The sequence below is a fragment of the Salvelinus fontinalis genome, chromosome 16 (genome assembly GCF_029448725.1).
Source record: "Salvelinus fontinalis isolate EN_2023a chromosome 16, ASM2944872v1, whole genome shotgun sequence".
In the NCBI taxonomy this organism is placed as follows: domain Eukaryota; kingdom Metazoa; phylum Chordata; class Actinopteri; order Salmoniformes; family Salmonidae; genus Salvelinus; species Salvelinus fontinalis.
The window spans coordinates 53,227,620-53,245,731 of record NC_074680.1 but is presented as its reverse complement, the minus strand read 5'-3'; the positions used below and the strand labels follow the sequence as shown (position 1 = coordinate 53,245,731).

The following is an 18,112-nucleotide window of genomic DNA, read 5'->3' as shown; positions in this document are numbered from 1 at the left end:
GTTGAGAGAGCAGGGGGGTTGAGAGAGCAGGGGGGGTTGAGAGAGCAGGGGGGGTTGAGAGAGCAGGGGGGGTTGAGAGAGCAAGGGGGGTTGAGAGAGCAAGGGGGGTTGAGAGAGCAAGGGGGGTTGAGAGAGCAGGGGGGGTTGAGAGAGCAGGGGGTATAAAGCTCCTTGCAGCAACAACTGACTCTTCGGATGCAAAAGGGCGCTGGTACAAAGTAGTGCACTATATATGGAATCTATTGCCATTTGAGATGCAGCCTTACTCTCCTCCTCTTGATATCTGACTTCTGCTTGGTTGTGCTGCCCTCTGGTGGCCAGAATGGTTGAGAGGAGAGATGTAGTGGAGGGTTGAACCGGAGGGTTGTAGTGGAGGGGGACGTAGTGGAAGGGGACGTAGTGGAAGGGGACGTAGTGGAGGGGGACGTAGTGGAGGGGGACGTAGTGGAGGGGGACGTAGTGGAGGGGGACGTAGTGGAGGGGGACGTAGTGGAGGGTTGAAGTGGAGGGGGACGTAGTGGAGGGAGACGTATTGGAGGGTTGAAGTGGAGGGGGACGTAGTGGAGGGGGACGTATTGGATGGGGACGTAGTGGAGGGGGACGTAGTGGAGGGGGACGTAGTGGAGGGGGACGTAGTGGAGGGGGACGTAGTGGAAGGGGACGTGGTGGAGGGGGACGTAGTGGAGGGGGACGTAGTGGAAGGGGGACGTAGTGGAGGGGGACGTAGTGGAAGGGGACGTAGTGGAGGGGGACGTAGTGGAAGGGGACGTAGTGGAAGGGGACGTAGTGGAGGGGGGACGTAGTGGAGGGGGGACGTAGTGGAAGGGGGACGTAGTGGAAGGGGGACGTAGTGGAAGGGGGACGTAGTGGAGGGGGACGTAGTGGAAGGGGGACGTAGTGGAAGGGGGACGTAGTGGAAGGGGGACGTAGTGGAAGGGAGACGTAGTGGAAGGGGGACGTAGTGGAAGTGGAAGTAGTGGAAGGGGACGTAGTGGAAGGGGACGTAGTGGAAGGGGACGTAGTGGAAGGGGACGTAGTGGAGGGAGACGTAGTGGAGGGGGACGTAGTGGAGGGGGACGTAGTGGAGGGGGACGTAGTGGAAGGGGGACGTAGTGGAGGGGGGACGTAGTGGAGGGGGACGTAGTGGAGGGGGACGTAGTGGAAGGGGACGTAGTGGAAGGGGGACGTAGTGGAAGGGGGACGTAGTGGAAGGGGACGTAGTGGAAGGGGGACGTAGTGGAGGGGGGACGTAGTGGAAGGGGGACGTAGTGGAAGGGGGACGTAGTGGAAGGGGGACGTAGTGGAAGGGGGACGTAGTGGAGAGTTGAGTCATCTCAGCAACAGTGCATGCGTGGCGGGTTGAGCTCGGGAGGCACTTCTGGTTCAGGCTGCAGAGACAGGATGCTGTTGGAGAGCTTCCTGGTGGGAATCTCTAGAGGCATCTAGTGACCGCAAGACAGAATAGGAAGTTAACAGGCAAGTCATGATTAGTGCCTCAGGTGGTGTGGAATATTCAAAATGACGTACCAGTATTAGAAGGGTAGAATTAAGCAATAAGGCCCGGAGGGGGTGTGGTAAATTGCCAATATACCACGGCTAAGGGCTGTTCTTAAGCACGACGCAACGCAGAGTCCCTGGATACAGGCCTTAGCCGTGGTATATTGGCCATATATCACAAACCCCCTGAGGTGCCTCATTGCTGTTATAAACTGGTAACCAACGTAATTAGAGCAGTAAAAATTAATATTTTGTCATATGCGTGGTATACGGACTGATATACTACAGCTGTCAGCCAATCAGCATTCAGGGCTGGAACCACCCAGTTTATTACGACTATTAAAATACTACATATATAGAGCAAACGGAAAAGTATTCGTACTCCTTGACGTATTCCACATTTTGTCGTGTTACAGCCTGAATTAAAAATAGATGAACTAAAAATATTTTTTTTAAATCTCACACACACAATACCCCATTATGACAAAGTGAAAACATGTTTTTAGAAATGTTAGCAAATTTATTTAAAATGAAATACAGAAATATATATATCATTTTACATAAGTATTCACACCCGACTGAATACTTTGTTGAAGCACATTGGGTGTGTCACTCAGCTTTGCACGTCTGGGTTTGGGGATTTTCTCCCTTGCAGATTCTCTTAAAGTTAAAATGGGGAGTGACGGTCAACAGCAATCTTCAAGTCTTTCCACAAATTTTCAATGGGATTCAAGTCTGGGCTTTGGCTGGGCCACTCAAGGACTTTCACATTGTTGTTCTGAAGCCATTCCAACATTGCTTTGGCTGTGTTCATGGGGTCATTGTCCTGTTGGAACGTAAATCTTAGCCCCAGTCTAAGGTCGTTTGCTCTCTGAAGCAGGTTCTCAGCAAGGATTTGCCTGTATTTGTCTCCATTCATTGTTGCCTGTATTCGGCTCCATTCATTGTTCCCTCTGTCCTTACTAGTCTCCCAGTCCCTGCTGCTGAAAGCATCCCCATAGCATGATGCTGCTGTAACAGGGTTATATTGGTGATTCCCCTTGCCACTTTATTGTTAAGCCAATGGGTTTTTGGTTATAGTTTTGTCTTGCCTTCACCTACTCAACATGGCATCTTATTGGCTGGTTTGCATAGCTTGCTTACGAGGGAGGATGTTTCAGTCAGAATCATCCCAGTGAACAAGCACCAAACCAGCGGTGAGTTGTTGGTTGCAAAGCACTGTACGTCAAAAGTGATTTTTATACTCCCAAGTGATGATTTAAATGTACAATTTATATCAATTAATTTGTAAATGTTATTCGAACATCACACATAAGATGCAACGTTTTTTGGTGAATATTTGTTGTGCATTTTGTTGTAGAGAATTCCCGCTAATACTAGCTAGCAACTTACTGTGTCTGCTGGGGGGTGGGGGTTGTATATTTTGTACAGTGCGTGAGTGCAGGGTATGGATGGTGAGCCGTGCATTGCATGACGTGCAATTTTGTGCTGTTCCTATCAGAATAAATCTCCATGACTGGTGCTACAAGTTGGAGTTCGTGTCGACGATTGATTGTACACAACGCAGGAAGAGTACTGTTACACAGCCACCACCATGCTTCACGGTAGAGATGGTGTTAGAAGGGTGATGAGCTGTGCCTGGTTTCTCCAGACATAGCGCTTTGCATTCTTGGCCAATGAGTAAAATGTTTGTCTCCACAGACCACAGAATCTTTTGCCTTTTGCTCAATCTTTCACAGGCCTTAGTGAAAACTCCAGGCGTGTTGTCTTGTGCCTTTTTCTCAGGAGAGGCTTCCGTCTGGCCACACTCCCATAAAGCCCAGATTGGTGAAGTGCTCTAGAGACTGTTGTCCTTCTGGCAGGTTCTCCCATCTCTGACAGAAGAGTTCTGCAGAGTTCATTGGCTGGGTGGTCATTGGGCTCTTGCTCGACTCCCCTGACCAAGGCGCCGCTCGACTCCCCTGACCAAGGCGCCGCTCGACTCCCCTGACCAAGGCGCCGCTCGACTCCCCTGACCAAGGCGCCGCTCGACTCCCCTGACCAAGGCGCCGCTCGACTCCCCTGACCAAGGCGCCGCTCGACTCCCCTGACCAAGGCGCCGCTCGACTCCCCTGACCAAGGTGCCTCCCTGATCAAGGTGCTTCTCTCGCCTCCCTGATCAAGGTGCTGCTCGCCCGGTTGCTCAGTTTGGTTGGACATCTCTATGCAGTCTGGGTAGATCCATGTTTTTTTCATGGAGACCACTGTGCTCTTGGAAATGTTCAACACTAGAAATAGTTTAATAACCTTAACCTTTTATAACCTCCCCAGACATATGCCTCATCACAACTCTTATCTCTGAGATCTACAGACAGTTCCTTGGACTTCATGGTATAGTTTCTGCTCTGACATCCACTGTCAACTGTGGGACCTTTATATAGACAGGTGTGTTTCTTTGTAAATCATATCCGAACAGTTGAATTGGCCACAGGTTGGACTCCAATCAAGTTGTAGTGACATCTCAAGAATGATCAAAGGACATTGGATCCACCTGAACTCAATTTGGAGAGTCGTAGCAAAAGGGGTTTGAATAGTTATGTAACTGAGATATTTCTGTATTTCATTGTCAATAAAATTTGCTAAAAACATGTTTTCACTGTGTATTTTCATTTTGTGTATAGATGGGTGGAGACAAAAAAAATAAAAAATGTAATCCATTTTTTGAATTCAGACTAACAACAAAATGTGGAATATATCAAGGGGTGTGAATACGTCTTGAAGTCCCTGTACATATTGTAGACTATAACATAACAACGGGTACAGTTATAGGAAATGGGGAGGGAAGCTATAGGAACACATTAAAACAATATTATAGGAAACTATATGAAATACAGGAAATAGGTAATTTTTTACATGCACACTAAATACCAGGGGGGGACTAAATGGAATCCCAAATATAAATGTGCAGTGCTATCAGAAAGTATTCAGACCCCTTGACTTCTTCCACATTTTGTTACGTTACAGCCTTATTCTAAAATGGATTAAATAAAATCCTCATCAATCTACACACAATACCCCATGATGACATCACAATACCCCATAATGACATCACAATACCCCATGATGACATCACAATACCCCATGATGACATCACAATACCCCATAATGACAAAGCGAAAACATTTCTGCTCATTTATTTACATGGGTATTCAGACCCTTTGCTATGAGACTCGAAATTGAGCTCAGGTGCTTCCTGTTTCCATTGATTATCCTTGAGATGTTTCTACAACTTGATTGGAGTCCACCTGTGATAAATTCAATTGATTGGACATGATTTGTAAAGGCACACACCTGTCTATATAAGGTCCCACAGTTCACAGTCCATGTCAGAGTAAAAAACCATGCCATGAGATCGAAGGAATTGTCTGTAGAGCTCCGAGACAGGGTTGTGTCGAGGCACAGATCTGGGGAAGGGTACCAACAAATGTCTGCAGCATTGAAGGTCCCCAAGAACACAGTGGCCGCCATCATTCTTAAAAATGGAAGAAGTTTGAAACGTGCTTGGAGTTTGCCAAAAGGCTCCTAAAGAACTCTGACTATGAGAAACAAGATTCTCTCTTCTTTCTTTCTTCAAAGTACAGAGAGATCCTTGATGAAAACCTGCTCCAGAGCACTCAGACTGGGGCGAAGATTCACCTTCCAACAGGACAACGACCCTAAGCACACAGCCAAGACAACGCAGGAGTGGCTTCGGGACAAGTCTCTGAATGTCCTTGAGTTGCCCAACCAGAGCCCGGACTTGAACCCGATCGAACATCTCTGGAGATACCTGATAATAGCTGTGCAGCAACGCACCCCATACAACCTGACAGTTTGAGAGGATCTGCAGAGAAGAATGGGAGAAACTCCCCAAATACAGGTGTGGCAAGCTTGTAGCGTCATAGCCAAGAAGACTCAAGGCTGTAATCGCTGCCAAAGGTCCTTCAACAAAGTACTGAGTAAAGGGTCTGAATACTTATGTAAATTAGTTATCAGTTTAATAAATGAGCAAAACATAAAAATAAAATAAACTGTTTTTGCTTTATCATTATGGGGTATTGTGTGTAGATTGATGAGGAAAAAATACAATTTAAGCCATGTGTTTTAGGTTATTGTCCTGCTGAAAGGTGAATTCATCTCCCAGTGTCTGGTGGAAAGCAGACTGAACCAGGTTTTAATACACTGAGTGGACAAAACATTAGGAACACCTGCTCGTTCCATGACAGACTGACCAGGTGAATCCAGGTGAAAGATATGATCACCTATTGATGTCACCTGTTAAATCCTCTTCAATCAGTGTAGATGAAGGGGAGGAGACAGGTTAAAGAAGGATGTTTAAGCCTTGAGACAAAATATTTAAGTGCCTTTGAACGGGGTATGGTAGTAGGTGCCAGGTGCACCAGTTTGTGTCAAGAACTGCAACGCTGCTGGGTTTTTAACACTCAACAGTTTCCTGTGTATCCAGAATGGTCCACCAGCCAAAGGACATACAGCCAACTTGACACAACTGTGGGAAGCATTGGAGTCGACATGGACCAGCATCCCTGTGGAAACGCTTTCAACACCTTGTAGAGTCCCATGTCCCGACGAAGTGAGGCTGTTCTGAGGGTAAAAGGGGAAGGTGTTCCTAATGTTTTGTCCACTCAGTGTAGGTCGCAGGTCAACAAAAAATAAGCGGCGTATAGCTAAAAAGCACAGTGAGGATTCCTACTCACCTTGGCTAGAATGTCGTCCACTAGTTTTAGAAAGCACTCCTCCACGTTAAAGTTATCCTTGGCACTGGCCTCGCAGAAACGCAACCCAGATATCCTCGAGGTAAACTGGGAACCGAGATAATACCAAAGTCAAATCGATCAATCAATTATAAAATCATAGAATTATGAGTCAACTAATATTATTTTCCCGGGGTTTGAGATCATGTACAGTACTACACAATAATCCGTTAACTAATCCATCAGTGAAGATTAGAAGAAGTAAAGAAAGCCCTGACTTGGGACATTTCTTCTTGGAGAAGGTTTTTCCCATCAACTGATTCCAGATCAGTATTAGACTCACCCTCTCTGCAGTCTGTTTAGTGATGATGCCGATAGGGTAAACTGATTCTAGGTCAGTATTAGAATCACCCTCTCTGCAGTCTGTTTAGTGATGATGCCGATAGGGTAAACTGATTCCAGATCAGTATTAGACTCACCCTCTCTGCAGTCTGTCTAGTGATGATGCTGATAGGGTAAACTGATTCTAGGTCAGTATTAGACTCACCCTCTCTGCAGTCTGTTTAGTGATGATGCTGATAGGGTAAACTGATTCTAGGTCAGTATTAGACTCACCCTCTCTGCAGTCTGTCTAGTGATGATGCGGTCTGTCTCACAGTCCAGCTTGTTCCCCACCAGCAGCAGCTCTGCCTCTTCTGAAGCATACTGGCCAATGACAGAGAGGAGAGAGATGAGAGGTGTGTACTGCAGTAACAGAGGAGATGAGAGGTGTGTACTGTGTACTACTCCCTTCACAGAACAGCGCAAACTGGCTCTAACCAGAATTGAAAGAGGAGTGGGAGGCCCCGGTGCACAACTGAGCAAGAGGACAAGTACATTAGAGTGTCTAGTTTGAGAAAGAGACGCCTCACAAGTCCTAAACTGGTAGCTTCATTAAATAGTACCCACAAAACACCAGTCTAAATGTCAACAGTGAAGAGGCGACTCCGGGATGTTCTTCTAGGCAGAGATGCAAACAAAAAGCCATATCTCAGACTGGCCAATAAACAGAAAAGATTAAGATGGGCAAAAGAACACAGACACTGGACAGAGGAGTTCTGCCTAGAAGGCCAGCATCCCGGAGTCGCCTCTTCACTGTTGACTTTGAGACTGGTGTTTTGCGGGTACTATTTAATGAAGCTGCCAGTTGAGGACTTGTGAGGCGTCTCTTTCTCAAACTAGACACTCTAGTGTACTTGTCTTCTTGCTCAATTGTGCACCGGGGCCTCCCACTCCTCTTTCTATTCTGGTTAGAGTCAGTTTGCGCTGTTCTGTGAAGGGAGTAGTACACAACGTTGTACGAGATCTTCAGTTTCTTGGCAATTTCTCGCATGGAATAGTCTTCATCTCTCAGAACAAGAGTAGACTGACGAGTTTCAGAAGAAAGTTATTTGTTTCTGGACATTTTGAGCCTGTAATCGAACCCACAAATGCTGATGCTCCAGATACTCAACTAGTCTAAAGAAGGCCAGTTTTATTGCTTCTTTAAAATCAGAACAACAGTTTTCAGCTGTGCTAACATAATTGCAAAAGGCTTTTCAAATGATCAATTAGCCTTTTAAAATGATAAACTTGGATTCGCTAACACAAAGAGCCATTGGAACACAGGAGTGATGGTTGCTGATAATGGGCCTCTGTACGCCTATGTAGATAATCTATTAAAAATCTGCCGTTTCCAGCTACAATAGTCATTTACAACATTAACCATGTATTTAATATTTCTGTATTTCTGATCAATTTGATGTTATTTTAATGAACACATTTTTTGGGGGGGCTTTTCTTTTCCAAAAACAAGGCCATTTTCTAAGTGACCCCAAACGTTTGAACGGTAGCGTATATTCTGTAGTAACAGAGAGGAGAAGAGAGGTATGTGGCCCATCCCAGTGGTGTTCCGTGCTGGTCCTTTGTGCCTAGTACTACATAATGATTTATGTTATCAATGATAATCCATGATGATGTATAAGGCCCTGAGATTTTCATAATAAAATTAATCTGATCAGGAAAAAAAACACAAAAAAACCAGCAATATATAAGTTTGGATACAATGGAGGAGAAAAAATAAAAAGTAGGTTATTGATAATATCCGTTTTACCTTGTCGATCATCTTCATCCACTTGGGCAGGTCGTCGAACGTTTCCTGCTTGGTGATGTCATAGACCAGTACTATTCCCTTGGCCCCACGGTAGTAGGCTGAGGTTATGCTGTTGAACCTCTCCTGACCAGCTGTATCCCTGGAGGTACAGGAAACACATCAGACTGGATCCATTAGAGACAGAACACGTATCAGACTGGATCCATTAGAGACAGGACACGCATCACATATCAGACTGGATCCATTAGGGCCAGGACACGTATCAGACTGGATCCATTAGAGACAGAACACGTATCAGACTGGATCCATGAGTTAGAGACAGGACACACATCACATATCAGACTGGATCCATTAGGGACACGTCACATATCAGACTGGATCCATGAGTTAGAGACAGGACATGTCACATATCAGACTGGATTAGTTAGAGACAGGACACGTCACATATCAGACTGGATCTATGAGTTAGAGACAGGACACATCACATATCAGACTGGATCTATGAGTTAGAGACAGGACACACATCACATATCAGACTGGATCTATGAGTTAGAGACAGGACACACATCACATATCAGACTGGATCTATGAGTTAGAGACAGGACACACATCACATATCAGACTGGATCCATTAGGGACACGTCACATATCAGACTGGATCCATGAGTTAGAGACAGGACATGTCACATATCAGACTGGATTAGTTAGAGACAGGACACGTCACATATCAGACTGGATCTATGAGTTAGAGACAGGACACATCACATATCAGACTGGATCTATGAGTTAGAGACAGGACACACATCACATATCAGACTGGATCTATGAGTTAGAGACAGGACACATCACATATCAGACTGGATCTATGAGTTAGAGACAGGACACATCACATATCAGACTGGATCTATGAGTTAGAGACAAGACACATATCAGACTGGATCTATGAGTTAGAGACAGGACACAAATCACAGACTGGATCTATGAGTTAGAGACAGGACACACATCACATATCAGACTGGATCTATGAGTTAGAGACAGGACACACATCACATATCAGACTGGATCTATGAGTTAGAGACAAGACACATCACATATCAGACCGGAGCTATGAGTCAGACCGGAGCTATGAGTCAGACCGGAGCTATGAGTCAGACCGGAGCTATGAGTTAGGGCTGACTCCCTGATCAAGGTGCTTCTCTCGCCTCCCTGATCAAGGTGCTGCTCGCCCGGTTGCTCAGTTTGGTTGGACATCTCTATGCAGTCTGGGTAGATCCATGTTTTTTTCATGGAGACCACTGTGCTCTTGGAAATGTTCAACACTAGAAATAGTTTAATAACCTTAACCTTTTATAACCTCCCCAGACATATGCCTCATCACAACTCTTATCTCTGAGATCTACAGACAGTTCCTTGGACTTCATGGTATAGTTTCTGCTCTGACATCCACTGTCAACTGTGGGACCTTTATATAGACCTGGGAAAACAAGGCCCTAGTTAAAGCTAATAACAAACGTAGAAATTGACGAACGTCATGTGAATTGATTTCCATATACAAATCTTGTCAACTATGGTGCAGAGGTAAACAGACCGTCAGTCAATCCGGCCGCCAGTCAGTCAGTCCGGCCGCCAGTCAGTCAGTCCGGCCGCCAGTCAGTCAGTCAGTCCGGCCGCCAGTCAGTCAGTCAGTCCGGCCGCCAGTCAGTCAGTCAGTCAGTCAGTCCGGCCGCCAGTCAGTCAGTCAGTCCGGCCGCCAGTCAGGCCGTCCGCCAGTCAGTCAGTCCGGCCGCCAGTCAGGCCGTCCGCCAGTCCGCCAGTCAGTCCGGCCGCCAGTCAGTCCGGCCGCCAGTCAGTCCGTCCGCCAGTCAGTCAGTCCGTCTGCCAGTCAGTCAGTCCGTCTGCCAGTCAGTCAATCAGTCCGCCAGTCAGTCAATCAGTCCGCCAGTCAATCCGCCAGCGTATGAGCAGCAGTAGAGAAGCAGAAGTGACAGAGCAAGGTTAGATGTTGCCTCCCATGGGGAGGTTAGGGCTGACAGACAGACAGAGGTTAGGGCTGACAGACAGACGTTAGGGCTGACTGACAGACAGAGGTTAGGGCTGACAGACAGACAGAGGTTAGGGCTGACTGACAGACAGAGGTTAGGGCTGACTGACAGACAGAGGTTAGGGCTGACTGACAGACAGAGGTTAGGGCTGACAGACAGACAGAGGTTAGGGCTGACTGACAGACAGAGGTTAGGGCTGACAGACAGACAGAGGTTAGGGATGACTGACAGACAGAGGTTAGGGCTGACAGACAGACAGAGATTAGGGCTGACTGACAGACAGAGGTTAGGGCTGACTGACAGACAGAGGTTAGGGCTGACTGACAGACAGAGGTTAGGGCTGACTGACAGACAGAGGTTAGGGCTGACTGACAGACAGAGGTTAGGGCTGACTGACAGACAGAGGTTAGGGCTGACTGACAGACAGAGGTTAGGGCTGACAGACAAAAAGAGAGTTGTTAGGGTTGACTGACACAGTGATGGAGACTCAGCCAAGACCAGGTGGTGAGATGAGGCAGTCAGCACGAGACATGATGACACAGCCAGTACGCAGACAGTCATCCTGAACTGACGAGGGATGGGTGGAGGTAGGGACACAGAGATTGGGAGTGGATGAGGGTAGTAGTGGGACGAGGTCGGGTAAACAGAACAAATTGTGTTATTAGTGAGGGATATGAACACATCTCAGCCCAGGTAGCAGTCACACACTCATCCTACATGGCAACATCAGGATGTGTAGCTACAGTATCTGTGGTGTCGTGAAGCCGTAGCACGAAAAGGACAGCTATTCTGTGCAGCAGAAGGTAGTTGAACAGCACAGAACGGTCGATTACTGTAGACTGAGGTGTCACTTAATGTTGTATGTCAGGGGTCATCAAACTACATTCAGCCACGGGCTAATTTCTTCTTGAGTGGACGGTCAGGGGGCCAGATCATAACGGCGAATCATTTGTAGACTGTAAAATGCCTCCCTAGAAGCCCCAAACAGATATCATATTGAACTCAAACATAATGTACTGAACAAAAAAAATATAAAAAAAAAAAAACGCAACGTGCAACAATTTTAGAGGCGGCAGCGTAGCCTAGTGGTTAGAGCGTTGGACTAGTAACCGAAAGGTTGCAAGATCGAATCCCCGAGCTGACAAGGTAAAAATCTGTCGTTCTGCCCCTGAACAAGGCAGTTAACCCACTGTTCCTAGGCCGTCATTGAAAATAAGAATTTGTTCTTAACTGACTTGCCTGGTTAAATAATGGTTAAAATAAAAAAAGATTTTACTGAGTTACCGTTCATATGAGGAAATCAGTCAATTGAAATAAATAAATTAGACCCTAATCTATGGATTTCACATGACTAGGAATCAACAGCTGACTGCAGGAATGTCCACCAGAGCTGTTGCCAGAGAAATGTAATGTTAATTTCTCTACCATAAGCCGCCTCCAATGTCATTTTAGAGACTTTGGCAGTACTTCCAACTGGCCTCACAACCGCAGACCACGTGTATGTCGTCGAGTCGGCGAGCAGTCTGTTGACGTCAACGTTGTGAACAGACTGCTCCATGGTATTGGGGGTAGGGGGGCAGTCTGTAGACGTCAACGTTGTGAGCAGACTGCTCCATGGTATTGGGGGTAGGGGGCAGTCTGTTGACGTCAACGTTGTGAACAGACTGCTCCATGGTATTGGGGGTAGGGGGCAGTCTGTTGACGTCAACGTTGTGAACAGACTGCCCCATGGTGGTGGGGGTAGGGGGCAGTCTGTTGACGTCCACGTTGTGAACAGACTGCCCCATGGTGGTGGGGGTAGGGGGCAGTCTGTTGACATCAACGTTGTGAACAGACTGCCCCATGGTGGTGGGGGTAGGGGGGGCAGTCTGTTGACGTCAACGTTGTGAGCAGACTGCCCCATGGTGGTGGGGGTAGGGGGGCAGTCTGTTGACGTCAACGTTGTGAGCAGACTGCCCCATGGTGGTGGGGGTAGGGGGCAGTCTGTTGACGTCAACGTTGTGAGCAGACTGCTCCATGGTATTGGGGGTAGGGGGCAGTCTGTTGACGTCAACGTTGTGAACAGACTGCCCCATGGTGGTGTGGGTAGGGGGGCAATAGACACCCATCTGTTGATCACAAATACCTTATAAAAAAACAAACATCTCGTCACGGTATATCTGTAAATTCAAAGTGCCATCAATAAAAATCGAACTGTATTCATTGTCTTTGCTTATGACTGCCCCCTACCCCCAATACCATGGAGCAGTCTGTTCACAACGTTGACGTCAACAGACTGCTCGCCGACAGGACGCCATACACGTGGTCTGCGGTTGTGAGGCCAGTTGGAAGTACTGCCAAAGTCTCTAAAATGACGATGGAGTGGCATTATGGTAGAGAAATTAACATTACATTTCTCTGGCAAAAGCTCTGGTGGACATTCCTGCAGTCAGCATGCCAATTTCACGCTCCCTCAAAACTTGAGACATCTGTAGCATTGTGTTGTTTAACAAAACTGCACATTTTAGAGTGGCCTTTTAGTGTCCCCAGCACAAGGTGCACCTGTGTAATGATCATGCTGTTTAATCAGGTTCTTGATATGCCACACCTGTCAGGTGGATGGATTATCTTGGCAAAGGAGAAATGCTCACTAACAGGGATGTAAACAAATTTCTGTGTGAGGTAGTGGAACAGACAGAGGCTGATGATGACTTCCTGTTTCCTGTTGACTCACCAGATCTGCAACCTGATCTTCTTCCCTCTCAGCTCCACCGTCTTGATCTTAAAATCTACTCCTACAGGAAGAAAACAGGGCCAAATGTGTCTTTTGTCATGTTTTTTCCATGCTCTTTCCCCTGTGCCGGTCAGTCAGCCAGAAACATGGGAAAGAGCATGAAAAACGTGACAAACAGACTAGTTCAAGTAGCAAGTTCTTCCAAAGTGCTTTGGAATATAACAATTGATGGAGGAAATACTACAACAAGGAAAAAGTTGTCATTTTAATCACAAACTTCTGTGCTAGAAATGTAAAGATCTCCTACATAAAATATTTTGTTTATAACAGACTGGGATGATGACACATTTCAGACACTTATCAAATATTTATGCAACTCTACAGCAGTTTTCCTCCTCACTTCCTGTCATCAAAACAACCATGAACAAGCACACAGACGGAGACCCTCAGAGGATCCAATAAAGCTGCTGCTTCACAGAGAGAGAGAGAGAGAGAGAGCTGTGTCCCCAGGATGACAACGCACAACAAGATGGAGGCCAGACGTGGTGGCAGCTGCCTGAGCCAGAGAGGAGAGTGTCAGAAGGACTATTTTTGGAACTATGGGGACAGTGGCAGCTCTTCTGTCCTGGGTAAGTTCCATGGCTGTGTGTGTGTGTGTGTGTGTGTGTGTGTGTGTGTGTGTGTGTGTGTGTGTGTGTGTGTGTGTGTGTGTGTGTGTGTGTGTGTGTGTGTTGGGGCTGGCACAATTACCATATAACCGACAGTTATGGATGAAGACAGTCATGAAAATAGAATAATCATCATTACTGTTGGTGTCTTCTGTCACTAGCTAGCACAGCCACAAATACCTTACCCCTTCTGTCACTAGCTAGCACAGCCACAAAGACATTAACCCTTCTGTCACTAGCTAGCACAGCCACAAAGACCTTACCCCTTCTGTCACTAGCTAGCACAGCCACAAAGACCTTACCCCTTCTGTCACTAGCTAGCACAGCCACAAAGACCTTACCCCTTCTGTCACTAGCTAGCACAGCCACAAAGACCTTAACCCTTCTGTCACTAGCTAGCACAGCCACAAAGTCCTTAACCCTTCTGTCACTAGCTAGCACAGCCACAAAGACCTTAACCCTTCTGTCACTAGCTAGCACAGCCACAAAGACCTTAACCCTTCTGTCACTAGCTAGCACAGCCACAAAGACCTTAACCCTTCTGTCACTAGCTGGCACAGCCACAAAGACCTTAACCCTTCTGTCATTAGCTAGCACAGCCACAAAGACCCTAACTCTTCTGTCACTAGCTAGCACAGCCACAAAGACCCTAACCCTTCTGTCACTAGCTAGCACAGCCACAAAGTCATAAAATCTTATAAATCTTACCTTAGCCACACTGCTAACCCTAACGCCTAACCACACTGCTAACGCCTAGCCACACTGCTAACCCTAACGCTTAACCACACTGCTAACCCTAATGCCTAAGCAAAAAGCTCATTTTAGTTTTATTAATTTTTACAATATAGCCAATTTTGACTTTGTAGCTGGTCTATCTATGGGGAAAATCGCTCAGTTCTGCATCCAGGACATGACTCATGATAATAAACGTCAACCTGCATGTATATCCATGTTCCTGTAGTGGTCTGAGTGATCTACCTCAGGAGACTGTTTCACAACAGATAAATTAGATCCCCTTGCCTGTTAGCGAGGCAAGCCAGATTCCCTCAGTGCTTTGCATGAGGAGAATTAAATAATTGGTGACTTGGCACAAAGATGGTATGGTCATACTATAATGGCTTTGTAAGAGTGTAAGTCACTGACCCTCTTTTCAAGACCATTCACGTCCTGTCCCTGTGTGGAGGATTTAACTCAATCAGGCTTGAGCACAAACCGTGAGGACCCGCAAGTGACCGGCAATAAATTAATCTCCAATCTTTCGAGGACCGTGTAGGCCTCCAAAACTAAGCTAAGAGAAGTGACTAAATCAGTGTCAGTTAAAAACCTGAGGGACCAGTCCGTAACATCCCAGGGACCAGTGTCGGTCTACAGAACGAGAGTTTCAGAAACAGACCCTGGAAGTGTCGTCACAAAGACAGACAAAATAGATATAGAACGGTAACATTGTCTGTCTAGAACGGTAACATTGTCTGTCTAGAACGGATACATTGTCTGTCTAGAACGGATACATTGTCTGTCTAGAACGGATACATTGTCTGTCTAGAACGGTAACATTGTCTGTCTAGAACGGATACATTGTCTGTCTAGAACGGATACATTGTCTGTCTAGAACGGATACATTGTCTGTCTAGAACGGATACATTGTCTGTCTAGAACGGATACATTGTCTGTCTAGAACGGATACATTGTCTGTCTAGAACGGATACATTGTCTGTCTAGAACGCATACATTGTCTGTCTAGAACGGATACATTGTCTGTCTAGAACGGATACATTGTCTGTCTAGAACGGATACATTGTCTGTCTAGAACGGATACATTGTCTATGCCGCACACTAAGTCCCAGGATATTTGAAATGTCAATTGATAATTACGCTGGATTTATTGGTTCTAAGTAAGTTAATAATGTAGTAGACAGTTTTTATTTATTTTTGTATTTTATGACAGAATACTGAAAGCCACTATTGGGTTCCTCTGGATCAAGGTAGTTAGCAACAACAACACTTCTGACAAGGCATCAGTACAGTTACTAGGGCCCTCAGTAACCTTTCGTCTAGCTGCTGGACAGGGCTCCAGTTACAGTACTAGCTCGCTTCTCTCAGTGCTGTTTGACAGATTAATGCCAACAACGACCTCAAGTTTAAAAATATAGCAGTGTTCCCCTGTAGCTACCAACTTCTTTACAAATAGTTGTAGTGAGAATCTATGATGGTGACCATACAGTAGCCTATACAGATACAGATGAGCTAGGTCGGTTGCGTCCAGTCATGTAGTTAGCGTAAACATTGCTTGCTAGCTAGCTAACTAGCCGCGGGTTGGCTAGCATAGAACATAACAATAACAGAACTGTTAGCAGCTAGTTTTGGCTAGCAAAGGAGGCTAACGACATCTGGGCATTCCTTACCAACGGTTGATTTGCATGCTTCACAGAAGGTGTCGTCGGTAAACCTTTCCATTAGACTGGTTTTGCCTACTCCGCGGGAGCCAATGATAATGATCTGAAGTTTATAATCTGCGGGTCTGGGCGGCATCTTCCTGCGGCGAGACTGTGCCCCCAGAGCCGGGGAAGCATTTGCCGATCCCCCACCGGCCCTCCGCTGGATCTCATACCGCGAATCCATCAATAATTCCACATTTGAACACCTAGACACGCTTTTAAAAGAGAAAATAACGATGTGGGCCCACTTTTAGTAAATTTTCCTTTTGTCTTTGAGTTAGTTCGGGAAAGTTTCCAAATTGTTCAGCTGCTGTCAAGAGAATCAAGGGCTGCGTTCAGTACGGTTTTACGTTCTGGAAAGTTCAATTGAACTGAAATGGTGCTGTACTGAACGACCGGTTGAAAAAGGGGAAGGGTTATGGGTAGGGGAACCCTGTCAGTATGGCCAGTCGCCACACCACCAAACGGCAGCAAAAGTACCCCTTCCTTAGTTAGTTGGCTTAGTCTGTTCAAGAACGTACAATAACATTTTGGGGAAACGTGTCGTTCAGTAAAAACCGTTCTGCAACGTAGCAAACGTTCAAGCGAACTGAACGCACCTCTGGTAGCTTTTTTCATTACGTCACCGCAGGGTCTTCGCTATCTGGTATCCTTGGGATGTCCTTACCCCACATTGAAATTATTTTTTATTTATTTAACCTTTATTTAACTAGGCAAGTCAGTTAAGAACATATTTTTGTTTACAATTACGTCCTACACCGGACGACGCTGGGCTAATTGTGCGCCGCCCTATGGGACTCCCAATCACGACAGGTTTTAATACAGCCTGGAATCGAACCAGGGTCTGTAGTGACGCCTCTAGCACTGAGATGCTGCGCCACTCGGGAGCCCAAGATAGGTTATGGCAACGTTTCCACAAACTCGGTGCTAGTTTTGTTTTTAGCCCTAACACTACACAGCTGATTCAGATTATCAAAGCTTCATGATTAGTTGATTATTTCAATCAGCTGTGTAGTGCTACGACAAAAAACCAAAAGATGCACCCTTTAGGGTCCCGAAGACTGAGTTTGGAAAACCCTGACGTCCCATGGACCCTGTATAGCACTGCTCCGCACTGTCACCGCAAGCGCCAGCGAATCTTTCTGCTTCCGTCGCATTCCATAGGATGGGAAAATTACTATGGCATGGAGACAGTCATCTACCCGGATTATATATATTTGTATAAATTTAGTTGAAGGTTTTTGTTGAAAACATGTCATGTGAGAGAGGGACTAATGATTTAAAAAAATAATATCTTTATGACTGTTTGGTCCAATGCTGTTTCTTTCTCTTGAGGAAAGATTTTCTTTAGACACTAACGTTACATGTATATTTTTCTATTGACTAGTGTCCCATTCCCCATTCCAAACCTTATGCTTTAATTGCCTTGAGTGAAAATGACATTACGAAATGTCTGTCACTTTTCATAATATCACTGTTTTCCTACTTTAATAACCTCTCAGATCTCTATCCACAAGTTTACCCCAAAAGCACGATTTTATAGCATTAATTTATATTGAATGCCAGTCTAATATATAAAGACTGTGGTGAATTGCTCAATGTCATCTCGGCATTCATAGTTCTACGACGTTGAGGACATATTTTAATCCTAACACCGACGGCATTTGTGTATCATTGCACTCGGCTAGAATTTTCCACAAATAAAATCTACTATTTAGTTACAATTACAAGATTGACCTTGAGTTGCAGGTTCATTAGCTAGCAACTTTGTCGATAATATTAACTAGCTATTTAGTTACAACTACAAGATTGACCTTGAGTTGCAGGTTCATTAGCTAGCAACTTTGTCGATAATATTAACTAGCTATTTAGTTACAACTACAAGATTGACCTTGA

The 18,112-nt window shown here is 45.8% G+C and overlaps 2 protein-coding genes across 2 annotated transcripts; both read right to left on the bottom strand.

Annotated features, from left to right (window-relative positions):
- Positions 1-262: 262 nt before the first annotated feature.
- Positions 263-1,333, bottom strand: LOC129813407 (uncharacterized). Its single transcript, XM_055865743.1, has one exon. It carries the CDS (start codon positions 1,331-1,333, stop codon positions 263-265), a length of 1,071 nt encoding a protein of 356 aa, XP_055721718.1.
- Positions 1,309-16,635, bottom strand: LOC129813342 (ras-related protein Rab-12). The gene is made up of 6 exons (XM_055865708.1): positions 16,184-16,635; positions 13,114-13,174; positions 8,359-8,497; positions 6,843-6,932; positions 6,231-6,335; positions 1,309-1,442 (listed from the first exon to the last, which is right to left on the bottom strand). The coding sequence occupies exons 1-6, from the start codon at positions 16,398-16,400 to the stop codon at positions 1,335-1,337; spliced, it is 720 nt and encodes a 239-aa protein (XP_055721683.1). The 5' UTR covers positions 16,401-16,635; the 3' UTR covers positions 1,309-1,334.
- Positions 16,636-18,112: the final 1,477 nt, after the last annotated feature.

Excerpts from the sequence above, each read along its gene's own strand:
- LOC129813407 (XM_055865743.1), bottom strand. The coding sequence starts at position 1,333 with ATGACTCAACTCTCCACTACGTCCCCCTTCCACTACGTCCCCCTTCCA.
- LOC129813342 (XM_055865708.1), bottom strand. The coding sequence starts at position 16,400 with ATGGATTCGCGGTATGAGATCCAGCGGAGGGCCGGTGGGGGATCGGCA. Across the intron at positions 6,933-8,358 it reads GGATGAAGATGATCGACAAG|TATGCTTCAGAAGAGGCAGA; the intron begins GTAAAACGGATA and ends GTCATTGGCCAG. Across the intron at positions 6,336-6,842 it reads CTAGACAGACTGCAGAGAGG|TTTACCTCGAGGATATCTGG; the intron begins GTGAGTCTAATA and ends CTCGGTTCCCAG.